The sequence below is a fragment of the Patella vulgata genome, chromosome 9, assembly GCF_932274485.2.
Source record: "Patella vulgata chromosome 9, xgPatVulg1.2, whole genome shotgun sequence".
In the NCBI taxonomy this organism is placed as follows: Eukaryota; Metazoa; Mollusca; class Gastropoda; family Patellidae; genus Patella; species Patella vulgata.
The window spans coordinates 18,275,364-18,292,736 of record NC_065887.2 but is presented as its reverse complement, the minus strand read 5'-3'; the positions used below and the strand labels follow the sequence as shown (position 1 = coordinate 18,292,736).

The following is a 17,373-nucleotide window of genomic DNA, read 5'->3' as shown; positions in this document are numbered from 1 at the left end:
CTCCTGCACTTAGCTATTTAATAAGGGGCCAAAATTGGTGTGTCTAGTGAATATTTTCGTAAATAAAACATTAATATCTTCGTTCAATCCAGGAGTTTTACGTCCACTTCTACCAAGGGTGATATCGTATACAAATTTAATATCTGGGGATTATTAGATTAAATACTGATTTTAATACCCCATGAGAGTTGAGAAAACTGGTAAACCACTCTCGGTAAAACGATAACAAAGACCAGGAGAACATATGTCTGCGCAAAGTCCCTCAATAGCATTTATGAGTCTGTTAAAATCGTATTTCCACATGAGTTTCATATTTGCTTCATTTTGGTTATCAAAAATACCAAACGGCACACAACATACGAACGTATATAATGGAATCGAGCACAACTCCATCGCAGCCATCTTGGAATTCTGTCATCAATCGGAAAAAAAGCATGCCGATGTGTTTGTACTTTGCGGCTGCACGGCTTTTTTCTAAGATCGTAGTCCCCAATAAGAAAAACCAGAAAAGTGATGCTTTGTGACCAGTTCCTAGTCCCAAATTTGTATCTTTAGCTCAGATTAAACATGCATTTATTTTACATGATCAACGAATTATACCAGGTTACCGTATAAGTATTGAGTAGCTCCAATGGCGTAAGTAGAAGTTGGAAAGCGGAGAATTACTGATTTATTTAGGCGACGTTTCGAAGAGTATTCCCTCAACGTTTTCTCGCCAAAATAAATCAGTAATTGTTGTTCCATAAGTATGTGTTTATTGCTCTATCCAGTTACTAAATTCCTCTAAAGGATCATCTACATGTATTCCATATAATTGTGTCATATATTATCTGTTAATACTAATTAAAAATCTGGGGGGTTTATTTTGTATTTACACGATATTCTGCCTTCGGTGAGTTCATACATTCAAAGGTTGCAAAAACTCAACAATTAAGTTTTCTTGATATCCATGAAATTGATAATCGAAACCTTTGGTTATGTTGCTCTTTCCAGTCACCTTTATTAAGAGAAACAGAAGTATGACCTTTTCCTGAAATCTAAATTGACAGTAGATGGCACAACCTCGGGCCGAAGAATTAGCCATCTTCATTTCTAGAATTATAGTTTATTAAAGATACAGATATAGCTATGGAGATCCGGTCTTTTTTCCGGAGACATAGCACAGAAAAGCATTCTCAAAAGGTTATGGTATTTACTATAATGGAAAATAAAAGAAATTATTGAATGGAATCCAGTAGTTTCGATCCATCTCTTTGCTGACTCAGAAAATAATCGTGGGGTCACATCATGTTCCTCGACATTAAAATTAGGCTAACAATAGATGAGTCAGATTAAGGGATTTTGGAGCCCTGGCGGCAGAAAATAAAATCTACCCTAGGGCTGTTGAGTAATAGTGTAGTGCTATAAAGCTAAATATAACACGGTCTACAGTAGGCTTTTATATAAAGTTATATACCACTGCCTACAAATGGTCTATTTAATAATGTTAGGGGCTTTGAGAGATTTATTATATAAGATTAAAACTCATATTATATTTCCTATAAATGGTTTAGATTGTTGTCAGGCGGCGGGAAGCCGAGCACATGTTATAAGTATGTTTGTATTCAACATACATTACGTATGCCTCGCTTATATGTTATGCCAAGGCAGTGGCTAAATGCTATCGCTTTTATTCACAAATAGTATGTATTATGGTTTCTAGTTATCATTCGGTTTCTAAGTCACCAGATAGACCTCTACTTCAGAAGTACGGAAGTGGGGGCTTCCAGTGTTGGCCAAAAAACTTACTCTGGATTTTCCGGTGTGATTTCCCCTTATCGTTGGTACATGACAACTTGATTTAAACATAAACAATGGAAACGGGTTAGTAATGGAATTTAGAGTTGGAATGGTGCTGGAATATATTCACTGTCCTAAAACGCATTTTACGCGGAACCCTTTAAAGGTTTATCAAAAATCCGTGACCAATCCGGGCCCGGTTTCTCGAAATCTTAACAAAAGATAAAATCCTAATTTTAATAGATACTTCCATTTTGATTGGTTAAGCACTAAAATCAATCTTATATTCTAATATTATCCAATCAAATTACTAAAATTTGGATTTTATCTTAGTTAAAATTTCGTGAAACAGGCCCCCGATTAACAACTTTATATGTTTGATGTTTTCTTACGCACACAGAGTTAAAGACCCACGACTTTATACATTGTACAGTAAAGGTTACAAAATTAATTGAAAAGCGATTATAATTTTAATCACACTAAGTATCGTAAATGATAAGGAAACCATTTCCTTCTCAATAAAACAAAATCCACTTCTTTGTTTGTAAAAGAAATGATATTCATTCATATGTTCTTTATTATAATAAAATTATACCATATATCAAAACAATCCATGTTTTGTACATGTGTTACAACTACATGCTTGGTAATGTATTATGCGTAGATATTAAATAATTCTGAATTTCGTAACTAAAATCCATTTAACAATTATAAAAAAAAATTGTTATGAAACAATAGCATTTTTTTAGGATCTGGCACCATTGAGGCGAATAAATGAAATAGTAAACAAAGCAAATTTACATGTTTGGAAGAAAAACCGACCAAGTTAAAAGTACATGATTGTATTAAAAGTGCACCATGCAGTAAAAATAAACAATAACAAGTTCGACAACGCCTAGAACAACCACCGTCATGAATTTATATTTGTATCCGATAACATCGACACCGAGTCATTATATAACCGGCATCTTTATGCGTCTGTAATGGCTTGAATTATACTTGATTTGCATCAGCTAACATCGACGTCAAGGGATTATATAAACCTAAATTAATCTCCCAAATTACCAGCAAAAAACACTTTCGATCTATATATTAAGTGATGAAAATTTGAATCAATTACACACAATTCTTAACAAAAAATATGCAAGATGGTTTTTTTATTGAACATGAATTAAGTACCCTGTAATGTGTCCAGTTGAGCAATAAAAAAGAAATAATTTATTCTTTCAATATTATCGACATATGCATACGACCTAGCCTAAATTTAATATTCTTCAAACAATCTTGCTTGATAAACGGTACCATGGGGATTCTTTGTAGCCAAATGCAATTTATACATCCATAAAAGCAGTCTAATAAACATGAGAATTTAAACAAATTCTCTAAAGTAACATTTCCAAGCCATGCGGTCATATTAAAATAACAAAAGTGAGAATGGCCCAAAGTTGCATTAGCATATATAGCAGAGGAAGTCTAATCAGCATTGAGACTTTGGAGGTTGTGTGAGAAATCTAAGAGAAATCTTTCAAACCCTTGCTGAGATATAGACGTTTTAAGATTCATCACGTTACAGCGTATAATGGCTTTCAACAGAATCTCCTGCAAACTACCCTAAGCGGAAGCCAGTAATTGGATTTTGAATACGATATTATATAAAATTAATTACGTTTATTTTCTTGTTGAAATGTATATATTTAATGCTCTATATTTGGCAGTATCAGTGAAGGAAGTAAAACATTAAAACACATGAACTTCAACATTCATCTTGTTCAAAGTATCCTTACACATGCACACAGATAAACCATAAATTAAACCACATTATCCAGTACGGTGCTCAAGCTTTATAAATGCTTCCTAATCCTAGAAATAAAAAATATTCAATTTTAATTTGATTTTAAAACTCTGGTTTTCTTTTATATTATTGTTTATAATGTTTTAAAGTACGTGCTGAGGGATCTGATGTTTTACACCATTTCGGCATCCAGAAGTAAGGTATCCACTCAGCTTTGTTGGGATAAGACTTTTCAAAGATTCGTCTGTAGTAATAAGCTTCTTTGGTTTTTGGGGTATTAAATGGGTAGAGATTAGCTGCCTGCTCTAGTTCATCATCGTTAATCTGAAATATATAACACCTTTAAAATATATATCTATTGCGGCCCACGGGATTTAATCCGAGCTATCAAATTGCTCAGTCACATTAATATCATATGAACATCCACCGAATCAAAACCGAGATATAGACGTTTAAATTTCAGATTTTAAAGGTTTTGAAACATCCGTCATTTGTGGATTTAAATGGAGTACAGATGCCACGTCACACAGTAGCTCGTGTTGTCTTTGGTGTTAAACTATAAAACGTCATATGCAGACGCATCCTGCCTCTGATCTTGCGGCGTTAATCGAATGGTCGCCATTTTATTAGTTGATAGGCAGAAATTCTTGTTTTGTTACAGGTTTAATAACATCCTTGTTCTGTTATTTTTTCTCATATATTCAGATAAGAATAAAGGCGGGGGGGGGGGGCGAATGATCTAAGGTGTGCGTATTAGATCATAAGATCTGACATTGAGTCAAATGGCGTGGTTTAAATTCCCAGATTGTAGTGAGTATAATCGCCTTCCAACCTCGAGTGTTTTCTCAGGGTCCTCCAGTTTCCCCCCACTGCAAAAGACCCCTACGAACTATAGGTTAAATTAGTCCAAAAATACGTTTGGCAGCCCAAAATATTTCACGATCCATCAATGCCTAGACAAAGGCAAAATCTGATATTAAAAATAAGGATTACCTGTTCGTTGCAATGACTCTGAATAATATCAAACCATGATTTTGTTTTAGATGAAACCCCGTCACTGAAAGCTTCTTTCGGTCGCCATAAAATATCATTAGGTAAGAGACCAGTGTCACTAAATGCGGCCCGGAGTAAATATTTTTCCACATCTTTCTTTGGACGACGATCTTCTGACGGAATGGATAAATAATAGCTACTAAATATGTGATCTAAAAATGGAACCCGAATTTCCAATCTGAAAAATAAATTTTCCATTTTAGTTCTTATTCTTTAAGATGCACTATGTAGGATTTAGATAAAGAGCTGACCGTTCATGCTATAATAGTTTAAAAGTAGATAATGAGAAATTAATATATTGAAAATGTCATTAAAATTACTTTATTCTGGTCGGAGTTATGAGTGTTTGTACAAGGTGTACCGTGAATTGTTTATTGTTGTAGCAAGTGTACTTGACAATCAAGACTAAATCTTAATTATCAGTTTTAAATTTCGCGATTGCTCTAATCCATACAAATCTCGGTCACCCGATGATCTAGACCACGATCATGTAAATAAATGTCTAATTGATAATTAGTATAATATTTGAAGCCAAAATAAAGACCTGAAATAGGCAGATTTAAGGCTTACACAATGCGCTTTTAACCAGTCATAATATTACAATATGGACATTCCGGAAGCATACTGTACTTTAAAGCTACGTTCCAAGTAAAGTATTTATCGGGTGGTTATTTCCAATAAAAGTACATGTATGGCAATTTTGGTATTTATGGAAAGTAGAAATATCCAATCTTACTAAAAAAATAATGGATTCCCTGAAAAACACTCGTGGAGCACATACAGGACAAAAATGTACGGGTTTCCCTAATCAACAGCCCGATGATTAGGAGTGTGTGCACGCGTGACGTCGAGGGTTGCACGTGGTGATTGAGCGCTTGGTGTACATGTTGATAAACTTTATGAAGAGTTAGACGTACAACACTTTCTGAGATAAAAATCGAGGAAAAAGACGCGGGCAGTGGATAATCCGAGAATTTAATTAGGCTTCGATAATTGTAATAAATAGTCAGCGATAAAGGCAACATCGTCTTGTGTATGCAATGAATTCTCCTCCGACCTCGCACCCGCTGTGTCACGTGACACAAACATGACCTCTTTTGATCGATTTTTATAGCCGGCTATTCCCTGACAATTGCAATGCTTTGAGAAGGATTTGAAGCAAAATTATGATAAATTAATTAGTTTGAATATGTTTTTTGTCCAAATACATCATCAAATCACCCCGTTTGAACCCGGGCATGTATCTTTAATTAGTTCATATTTAAATGGATTCAAAAACTACAGATGTGTGGGTTTTCAAAATGGTTTCACTGCCCGGTTTTTAATTTAGGGATAACTCGGGATTTTACAAAGCCCTCATTAAAGGCACAGCAAAAAACATAGTAAAATATGGAATACTTTTATATAAAGACTCTTATTATTATGTACTAAAGCACATCTAAGCGTTATAAAAAAAACTTTCATGAGAAAAAGAACACGAAACGGATAGCAGAACTGATCAATTTGAATAATTTTGTACTAAAATATTTTAATAAAACTATTTATATTTGTATGTATGGTATATATGTTTTCTGGGATGTTGGGGTTTTAAGAAGAATATTCATAACTGTTATTGGCTAGAATTATAATAAATAATATGTAGTCCACAATTAGCCAAAACCGCCACCTGCTTTAGTCATTTTGTCAATACTTTCTACTAAATGGAAGTAAAGCCCTTACCCCCACGCGGACGTGGTTCGATCGCCTCTCAATACGTCATACATGTAGAGATCTTGTAACAGACGTCTGCTCTCTATGTCCCCTTCCTCCGCAGATGGTGATTTGTGGAAATAGATGTACCCTTGCGCCAGTTCGTCGGCACCTTCTCCGGATAAGATCACAACGGTATCAGATTTCTCACTAATATATTTACTTATTAAATACATACCTAAAATAGAACACAATACATTACTGACTTTTATCACGAGCCCTCTAAAGGATGTTTCTATTTTTGCTATTATGATTTGAGAAACTTTTGGACAATATTTCTATAACATTTGAGAGTAATGAGCTGGTTTAATGTATTTTTAACTCCTCTTCAAATGGCGTCAAAACACGATCTTGCACTAAAACGCCTGTTTGATATTAATTAGGCTCTTATTTTATACGTAATGGTGAGAAGTCGGATTGGTTTACATAACCATAACGGAAATTGTTCTTCACGAATAGTTCCTACAGGGCTAAACGCATCATCTAATTGAATCTAGGTTAAGTTAAGAAAAGCTGAGAGCCTCGCCGGGCAAGTTCGAGAAAGTTCCGGTGTGGTTTCCAATCGGGTGGGGGGGGGCATGGCTGAACACCGACTAGTCGTTTGGGTAGGACGCAAAATCGAGATCGCATGTACATGTTGGCGTGCACTTTAAAGTAACTGTAAAGGACGACAGACAGGGGTGAAAATGGATATGATTATAATTATAGTTACAAAACATTCTGTTTGTTCAGAATTGTTTTCTATTTAGTATTTCTATTTACATATGGTAAGAATCAAACAAAATTTATATCTACGTACGGTAAAATCCAAAATTACTTTCTATTTACGTATGGTAAGAATTACTTTCTATTTATGTGTGGTAAGAATCCAAAATTGTTTTCTTTTACGTGTGGTAAGAATCCAAAATTACCATTTACGAATGGTAAAAATCCAGTTTTATTTGATAATCCGAGTACATGCATATACCAAGACTGATAATTTAATAGATAAATACAGGTGTTCAATTAACGTTGGTCTCCACTAATGTCATAGCTAAAAATTAAAAAAAAATAGAGCAATAGCTAGAAAAAAAACAATTTATTCATAAGAAATTTTCGAAAGAGCATACATGTGGAGGGGAGATTTCTTCTTTATCTAAAATATCACTCCAGTAACACCCTTTAAAATACCTGGATAATAGTGGCGCTGGAACCCGGTCGGCTGGGTTAGCATTTACCGAACTGAACTGGGCCCTGTTTCTCGAAATCTTAACTAAAGATAAAATCCAAATTTTAGTAGATACTTCAATTTTGATTGGCTAAGCACTAAAATCCATCTAATATTATCCAATCAAATTACTAAAATTTGGATTTTATCTTAGTTAAAATTTCGTGAAACAGGCCCCTGGTCGGTATATTTTGTCAACCCACATTGTTTGAGCTATGTTTTTGACGTATCTAGGCCTACTCTTCTCATTCATCACTGGTCATCTGGCACCTCCGGATTGGAAGTTTGCAAACGGCTGTAATTACTTTCAGCGATAATAGCCAACCTGCTTCCTCACTATTCAGAGTGAAGACGTCGAGTGAAGACTATACAGATAAACTAGAATACTACATAGATACTACTAGAATACTAGCATTTAAAATTTGCCAATCCACTCAAAATATTATAATTTCCGCACTACATTTGGAAACCGAAGTTCGCGTCGCCTTGAAAACAGCACGGACTCGAGATAGTATAAGGGAGATAACTCGAGTTTAAGACCAGTAATTCTCTAATAGTAAGAAACGCTTACCAACGGACGCTCTGATAGTTGTAATGTCGTACGTCTCCAAGTGATAAATAACCCTTTCTATGGCATCTACACCTTCTTCAGGTGTAAATATAACCTCGTGATGTTCTGTTCCTAAATATTTAGATACCTGAAATCATTCATGAAAAAAAAATATTGCTTTAATTACGGTAAAACAATTTTACTGTTCGACTACACGACCTATCTGTTGGAAAGAATGGTATGGAATCGCCTGCGAAATCTTGTAAATACGTTACTACTTATATAAGCAGGAAGACATATTGATTGTTTTTTCTTTTTAAATTCCATCAAGTGATCCCCTTTGTTTAAAGGTCTACTAATGCCGAATACAAATTCCAACATGCGATCACTTTTATTTAAAGGGGTCGTGGAGGGGGGGGGGGGGGGTGAATGGTTAGTGCGTTCGCTTTGTATATCTAGGCCTGTCATTCTTGAGTCAACTGGCGTGGTTTCGATTCCTCGGTTGTAGGCTCGCCTGTTCAACCTCGTGGGTTTTCTGCCCCAAGGAAATTATTGAATTAAAATTGGAAATCACCTAGTTTATTTCGAGTGGACGTTAAACCCCATTTCTCTCACTCTCTCTGTATTTAAAAGCCTACTAATGGGGACTATAAATTCTATTAAGAGACCACCCTTCTCTAAAGGTCTGGTAATGGTGACTATAAATTCTTTCTATATTTGACACAGCAGGGACACTAGAGGTCACGTTATCCCAACTCTCATAAAATGGTATGATAAAAATACGTACTGTTCTAGCGGCAGCTATATCTGGGCTACCCTCCAGTCCTATAGAGAATGTTTGAATTGGGTAAGATAACTTTTGTTCTTTGGCATCTTTTACTAATAGAGCAGCTACTAAACTAGAATCTAAGCCACCTAGAAAGAAGCACTAGAAATTATTTCATGAAGGTTATACTTTAATCAATTGTTATGGATTAATAATAAAAAAAATTAATTAATTGATTGAGAATTGAGTTGTTTATAGGAAGCCAGATAATTTCAATTAACTGATTTAGAGTTGAGTTGTATATGCATAGATATAGGAAGTCAGATAATATAAAACCTTTTGTTAATTTATAGTATGAAGCAGTCTTATATTATGGGCAAAGTTTTGTGTTTCTGGATCAAAGATATTTCTCATAAACAGTGATTGAAAGTTGAGTAATTTCTTAACTTAAGTCTGAGAATGCTTTGTGAACTCGGGGGGGGGGGGGGGGGGGCAAAAACTTTCAGTTTTAAGAAACGGTGATCTTTTAGTGCCTTACCTGATAGTAAACAACCAATACGTCTTTCAGCCATAAGTCGTTTCTTAACAGCAGCTTCGAACAAATTTCTGATGTTAAGTTTTACATCGTCACCTAAAGAAAATAATATGTATTCTAGTTAAATATATGTAAAACTGCCAGTTGGTAATTTCTGTTGAACGGCTTGCCTAGGTTAAATAGGATTACAAGTGTACAGCTAAAGTATTTGCCATTGCTAAACAAGAAGTGCATATGGGTTTTGCAGAGCTACACAATTTGGTTAGAGTAACTGTAAATAATTGCAACAGTCACCAAGTACATTATCGGGGATGGGGGAGGGGGGGCCTCAGTGCTTCAATGAGCACAGCAGTGACTCCCTCTCCAGGAGGTCCCATGTCCCCGTGGGAGAGGGTGGAGTCTCAGTGATTCAGTGAGTATAGCGGTGACTCATTAACGAGGAGGTCCCGGGTCTCGATATCGGTGACGCTACTCGGGACTTTCAAGCCTGGTTTCCCCTTGCCATTGGTGCAAGATGGAGCGTCTTGTTGACGGGCTTGAACTAGTGGTCTATTCATACCCTTACCTTATCTGTCCTGATTTCCAGTGATCACAACGAGAACAAACCTGTTACAGTTTGCATGGTATGCCGTGACATCGTAGCTATTGTACCACTGTCAGGTTTTGGAGGGTTTTCTTTAATATGAAAATACTTACTCAGGGCCGGCGTTAAAGATTTATATCTGGGCATGTCGCCAATTTTGTGGAATCGTTTTCTTTCTAAGAATTTAGCCTTTCCGTTCATATCTATATCATACACTTCAATATGACCCGGTAGTAGAGGCTCGATCTTTGCCTTTGCATCAGAGACGGTGTGGGATAAACCAAATAAACCTATAATAAAACAAAAAACTCACAAAATCTAGTCTTTAAAGTGGCTCTTTGACGTTAATTAAATTTCATATTCTATAGATATTAGTTTTTGTTATCTTATGAAGCAAGATATATTAACTGACACGATTAAAAATCATTTCTCAAACCCATAGTTAAAGGGGCTAAATCCCTAACATTCTGAACCTAGAAATTGGCACAAATGTGTCGCAACGATTATAATAATGTAATATGAACGTATATAAACTGATTTACATTCAATCGTTTCTGCTTTTACTGTAATTTCTTATCAGTTTTGTTCAGCGAAATACGCCAGAAGTCTCATCCAAATGACAGTCTCTAGCGTCTGGTTATTCCAGTATACACAGATAGTATTTATTGCGCATGCTCTCCAGATAAGAATATGACATCACCGTTTGACATGACTCCTGGAATATGTCTAGCCCCGTTCTTCGAGTCCCTTGTTACAAATGGCGCTGACACGCATTATGGTAGACGAATCGTGTACCAATGGTAAAATGTTTATTTTGTCTTAAATATTGAATATCAGAAGCCTTTCTTTTTCCGGTAAGATCACAACATCAATGTTGATTTAGATTGACAAATAATTCGTGTTTTCAATGTCGAAGATTTTGGATGATTTTGAGTTAGCTACTTTAAAGATACATTAGTTAAGAGTTTAATAAAGAGTTGGTCATTCTTGCTATAATAATTCAAAAATAGATGATAAAAAAAGAAAATATTAAAAATTTTATTCAAATTACTTCATTCTCAACCAAGTTATCATTGTTTGTAGTTTTGACAAGATGTGTGCACAGTGGTAACCAAGGCACTGGTATAATTGGGACTTAGCCTCGCTTTCCCATTTTTAAATTAAATTTTTAAATGGCGATCCGTTTTACTCTAGTTAAAATCTCGATTATCCGATGCCATCGAGAGTCAATTATGGTCTTGTATTGTTAATAAATGGCTAATTAATAGTTGATATAACATTTTAGGCTTAAAGAAAGATCTACAATAGGCCGATTTAGCGCTTGCATAGTGTATGTTTAACTTAAAGCCGGTGAACATTTTTGAGTTCTGTTCTCGGGTCTTTACCATTAGCTTATTGTTGTTTTCTTCGTCAAATAACGGACGATTTGCTTTTGATGGCTTGAATGATACATACTACAAACGAGTGTGTTCGACGTCATTAATTTCTAGAAAGGTTTTATCGCTTTGGTAAAATAATACAGAGTATTTTCGTAATACATCGGGTCATTCAATTCTAATTTGAATACCAACTTGGAACCTCAAATAAAATGTTCAGCAAAGAAAAGATAATTACCATGGATATAATTACAAAGATCGACGGTTCAAATAAACAAATTTCAAAATGGCTTCCATTTATTTAACCCGCTTCAAAAATTTGTTAACTTATTTCTAGAGAATAATAACCTTCGCATGCAAACAAAATATATGTCGGTTACCCTTATTGAAAATCAAATATATTTAACATAAATATGTTAAAACATACTAAACTTCCATTATGATTTAAAGAGTTAAGTCGGTCCAATAATTCATTGTAGCCCCAAGGGTGTTAACAAGATTTCATATTCAAGAGTCATAACTCGTGAATTTATTACCAATCAATATAGAGGTCATCTTTTTGCCAAAAATTTAACAGAGGTCGAGTGATAATTGTATTCTCTATAGACATAACTCTGTTATTTGTCAACGAAAATCATCGTAAAAAAATAAGAATTTTTTTCTTTTAAACGGTCAAGAAAGGGTTATGGACGGACGGTCGTCTCTATACGAACACATTTATTTAAGAAGAAACCTTATGTTTTATGACACTGACCTTTGGCCTCCGAGCAAACTGCTAAAAACCCGTTGTCGTTGTATAATTTAAACATTGGTCGAATTCCATATGTATCTCGGCCTAAAATGATCTTTCTATTGGCAGTATCTAAAATACAGAAAGCAAAAACGCCATCCAACTGACTAGCCGCCATTTCTGGTCCCAGTTTATCATACAGATGTATAATAGGTTCACCATCACAAGTTGTGCTGCACTGAAGATCGTATTCTTTCTCCAACTGAAAATGGAATGAACTGGATTTGAGCATCTAATTCACGGTTATTTTGAGACATAGTAGGTTTTTTTGTATGGTTGAGTTGAGTGTGCAAAGCTGTTTATTACCTGTGGATCATATCTAGGTTTCAGTAGAGTGAATGTATATCTTGAAATCCAGGGTAAAACAGGGAACCAAATAAGTAGTGTAGAGGTGAAATTTGTTACCAGTGCGTTAAAATAATGGGACGGGGCTACATTAACGAATATTGTTGTTATTCAAGCGGCCATTGTGGACTTCGGAGATTCCAGGACCTCCCTGACCGGCCTACAATTAGCATCTCCCAATTAATTTAGGGCCTGTCTGCTCGCTGTCATTTAGAGGCAGTATCATTACCAACTGAAATGGAATGGAGTTTAACGTCGCGTCAACACAATATACTTCGATCATTTTGATCATTAGCCCGGACGATGCAGAAAATTATAGGATATCACACCCCCCATTTTATTTCATAACCAATAAAATTAGTTATAACGGCTAAATGAAAACGAATAGAAATAATTGATGGTAATCAATAAATCTGCTCGAAAACAACTATTAAATATATCATAGTAATATACAATTAACGTTACCAGTTCATGGTTGTAGATTTCACCATTGTAAATAAGCCAAATGTTAGGATAGGTATAAAGTCTCATAGGTTGCATGCCCTTTATATCATCAACAATAGCTAATCTGTGAAAACCCAGACAGCAGTTCCTAAAATGATTGATGTTTTCAATCCGGAAAGCATCGGGACCACGGTGGTTAATTTTGTGGACAGCGTTACATTGTACCGAGACATCATCGTCGCTCCCAAAAACAGCCCAAATGCCACACATTTTGACTGAAAAATATAAACATTTCAGAATATAATTTTAGACAATAATCATTCCATTTTCAATTGATTTCTTGTCATAATGTAAGTTATTAATGGGATAATGTATTGTTTGTAAGTCATTTAGTGATAGGAAAACATTGAAATAATACAAACAACTTTATGGGTAACAATCACTAGCAACTTTAATGGAGTAATCTCAACAGAAACACCCTTAAGCGACAAGGCTTGCTATTTTATATGGTGTCATTGGGTATGTCTCATTGTTTGTCAAAGCATGTCAGTCTACCTGTGTTAAGTACAGTTCTGGTCTGACTTTCGCGGGGGTGAACATTCGAAAAAGTGAACTCTCAAGATTCACTTTAAAAAGAGTAAGCTAGACTTGAAAAGATGTCCAAAGTAAAACGGTTAGGCCAGGTCCCTATTTTATGGCAAAATTTTGTTCTATGGGTCCCATAGTAAATGTTTTAGTGACTATACTATAAATAACACCATTTGCTCTTTTATGTCAAATAGTGTCATCTTCGTCAGACAAGTTACGATTGGATAAACCTGAATAAACAGAGTTGTTACATTGTCATCAGCCATTGGTATACAATACACCGAGTGCCACGTATGTCACGTATATGACATGTGTCTCAGGTGTGTGAGCGCTCTCTTTGATCTACTTTATTTCACCGAAATTAAAAGGGTGTCACAGTCTCGCCGTTACAATAAAAATCGCACGACCGTGTCTGACCCAATAAAAATACTTTACAGACAATATCCCATTCGCTGATTTCTGTATAATAAAATGTATGTCCACTGTTTATCGTTGGTCATTCAAGTCTGTTGAGAATACGTATGCAGGCCATTAATATCGATCAAAATAAAATGACACTATTAAGTATTAATTGGAGGGGGGGGGGGTATGAGGGGCCAAGTACCGTGGGGGGGGGGGGGCGCGAAAGACTTGGTTCATTATCAACTGTGGCATACAAGCGTGGGTGTGGGAAAACGAAACTTTGGGCATGGTATACTGTAGATACTTTCTAAACATTTTCCAATTCAAGCATGGATCTACAAGTCTGATATTCCAATATATAGAACCAAGAATCTGACTAATAATTTATCAATATTCATATCCCGTGAAAGCCACGTTTTAATAGGCCTGCTTTCGGCTATTTGGGCAATTAATGGAGAATTAGGGCATCCGAACCCGTGAACCCCCTAACAATTAGTTCTGTACGCCCATGGCTGGGAGAGAGAGAGAGAGAGAGAGAGAGAGAGAGAGAGAGATATGGGGTTTAACGTCCACTCGACACAAACTAGGTCATTTCGGGACTAACATATGGTTTTAATTTTATTTACATAATTCGCTTGCGCGTAGGGGTCTTTAGCAGTGGGAGGAAACCGGAGGACCCGGAGAAAACCCACGAGGTTGGACAGGCGACACTACTCCTTGTCACGTACAACCGGGGATTCGACCCATGGCTGGGAATGCAACGAAAATATCAAATTCATTTGCTTTCGAACAATTAGCATTAATTTGAAGCGCAAAGTACACGCTTAATAAACTATAAGCAATTGCCCGACGCCAATATTTGCTATAATTTAATAAATGCAACAGTCATTTATTTCTATCTCTGTAGCCTACAATCACAAAGTTTTAGTTAAATAAGGTGCCCCATTCACACTTCAAATCTTCTGTTGACAGATTGGTGTCGATATCCTATTCATTATACGGTGTCTCAATTACATATTCTGAATGAATGTTAAGGAAACATTAAAACATATACAACTGGTATTTTCCCAATATTAATCGACCATAGTTGGTGTATAAATGACATGTCACAACTTGACACAAATATATCAATAAAATAATAACAAAAAATTCCTGAATATAATATAAGGGTCATAGACCTATGCACTATATATAATACACATGCATAGGCATATTCCTAGCAATTGCAATCATAAATTTTAGCCGAGAGGGGCCTTTATAAAATGAGAAATTGCACTTACCTAGAAACAGCAGATAATATATCGTGCGTTGACTATATTTGTAGATAAAGTGATGCAACCAGAAATGCTACTTTCTTTTATAAAACTAGCCGGCTCGAAGAGTGATGCAATCTAGGGCCACAACATCACGTTCGTCGGAGATGATCGTTGAACCACGCTGTTTTTACGTTTACAGTAAATGAACTAGAAAATAAAGCTCTGATTGGCTATGATTTGCTATACAGAGGCGGGGCTTGTAGTCTCTTTCAACAGGGTTGAATGTCAATTCAAGCATATGGAGAATTCATGAACCTAATCTTACAACCGCAACCGTTTCTTTAATGAAGAAAAAAATATTACTATTGTTGATGAATCTTGCATATTTTTTTTTCATTTTGAATTAAAAACGGACAGATGATAACCGTATAGCCATCAGTTATTTACAAATTACTTAGAGATTTTTCACTGACTCATGCATTCCTGTGATCACCACGCCCTAATCATATTTTACCCCCCCCCCACACTCTATAATATAGCCCCCTTCTCACCGACTTAACCTTACGTTGCTTAATAATAGGAATTTTTCTACGTGAATCTAAGAACAACAAAAAATCTTTTATGAAGATTTCTTTTTTTCACGTAGGACTTATCTACCCTATACAGTCCTATTAAGCGACTATATTCTGATCATGCAAGCCTTGACATCATTCACTTTATATATTTTTTTTATCCCTAATATTCTGTCATCTATGAATTATACCGGTACAGGTAATAATAAATAGATATTCATCTATATAGCTATATAGAAATAATATCATACAACATATTAATATGTTGTATGATATTGAACGCTATTATGCACAAACACTGGTGTAATTAAGTATATTGTTCCAAATCAAAGGGTCATATTGATAATGAACTGCGTATAATGTAAAGTATATCCTGGTAATCCTTGTCTTATCGTATTTCTAGGTCAATTGCGACACAGGTAAATAGAAAAATAAATTTGATCCTGGATTCGCCAAACCAGCATTTATTCGATTGTCCAGACCCTGTTATTATTTCCTATGAGTCAACTCGACCAATACCTTGTCCTCCTCAGAGATAAATAGCTCCACATAATGTATAAACTCTTAAGTCCGCCACAGACCGACGAACATTTGTTGGCCGAACAATGTTTCCCGACAAAAGTGCAAGATAGGAAGAGCTAAATCTGCCTATTGCATGTCTTTCTTTAGGCCTAAAATGTTTTTTTTAAAAGTATTAATTAGACATTAATTAACTGATCCAGGCCATAATCAACTCTCGATGGCATCAGATTTCTCCGATATTAAATAGATTAGAATGGTTCAGCGATACTTTGATTTAATCAAATATGGAGGACTGAGTTTTAGCTTCGATCAACCAGTACGGTGGTTGAAATTATTGCACACGTCTGTCAAACCTTCAAAGGCTAATAGAGTAATTTGAATGAAATTTTCAAATTATTCATTTTACATCATCTACTTTCGAACTAGTATAGCAAGAAGGGATAGTTCTTTATCTAAATCTTACATAATGTATCTTTAAACTTGTTAGATAACAAATGTTAGTGGGTCGGCGGCAGGCTTGACGCTATACATGATGAAACTCACAATTGCCATGCATATACATGTACTCATACATACTCATTCAAACGAGTTAACTATAATTACCCCCCCCCCCCCCAAAAAAAAAAACCCCACATATTAGAACTTATATATATTTTCATCAATAACATGTCTTGTGAAAGTGAAACGGGATTTAGCGAATACATTAAACATAAATTATGCAAGAGCTAAATCTGCCTATTAATTAGACATTAAATAACTTATCCAGACCATTATCAACTCTCGATGTCAACGCTAGCCTGCGATGTTTACTGGATTAGAATACCATTTACTGCTCCACTTTCATTCTTGATTTAATCATGAAGTGGATAATCGAGACTATATTTTATCGTACCGACTTTAGTAATGTTGATCGAGACTAGACCGAAAATTCAATCGCTAAAATCTCGGTTCAGAGTGGTTCAATTTGACGGAAATTTTCAGCAAATTCCTTTTACATTTTCTGGTTTTTAACTATTATAGTGAGAACTGCCAGATCTTTATCTAATCTCCCATAATGTATCTTT

At 35.4% G+C, this 17,373-nt stretch overlaps 1 protein-coding gene across 1 annotated transcript; it reads right to left on the bottom strand.

The window, feature by feature from the left end:
• Positions 1–2,921: 2,921 nt before the first annotated feature.
• Positions 2,922–16,222, bottom strand: LOC126831979 (asparagine synthetase [glutamine-hydrolyzing]). The gene is made up of 11 exons (XM_050562663.2): positions 16,085–16,222; positions 15,240–15,422; positions 12,991–13,244; positions 12,145–12,382; positions 10,128–10,304; positions 9,435–9,527; positions 8,918–9,045; positions 8,152–8,278; positions 6,344–6,551; positions 4,565–4,802; positions 2,922–3,895 (listed from the first exon to the last, which is right to left on the bottom strand). The coding sequence occupies exons 3-11, from the start codon at positions 13,237–13,239 to the stop codon at positions 3,698–3,700; spliced, it is 1,656 nt and encodes a 551-aa protein (XP_050418620.1). The 5' UTR covers positions 13,240–13,244; positions 15,240–15,422; positions 16,085–16,222; the 3' UTR covers positions 2,922–3,697.
• Positions 16,223–17,373: the final 1,151 nt, after the last annotated feature.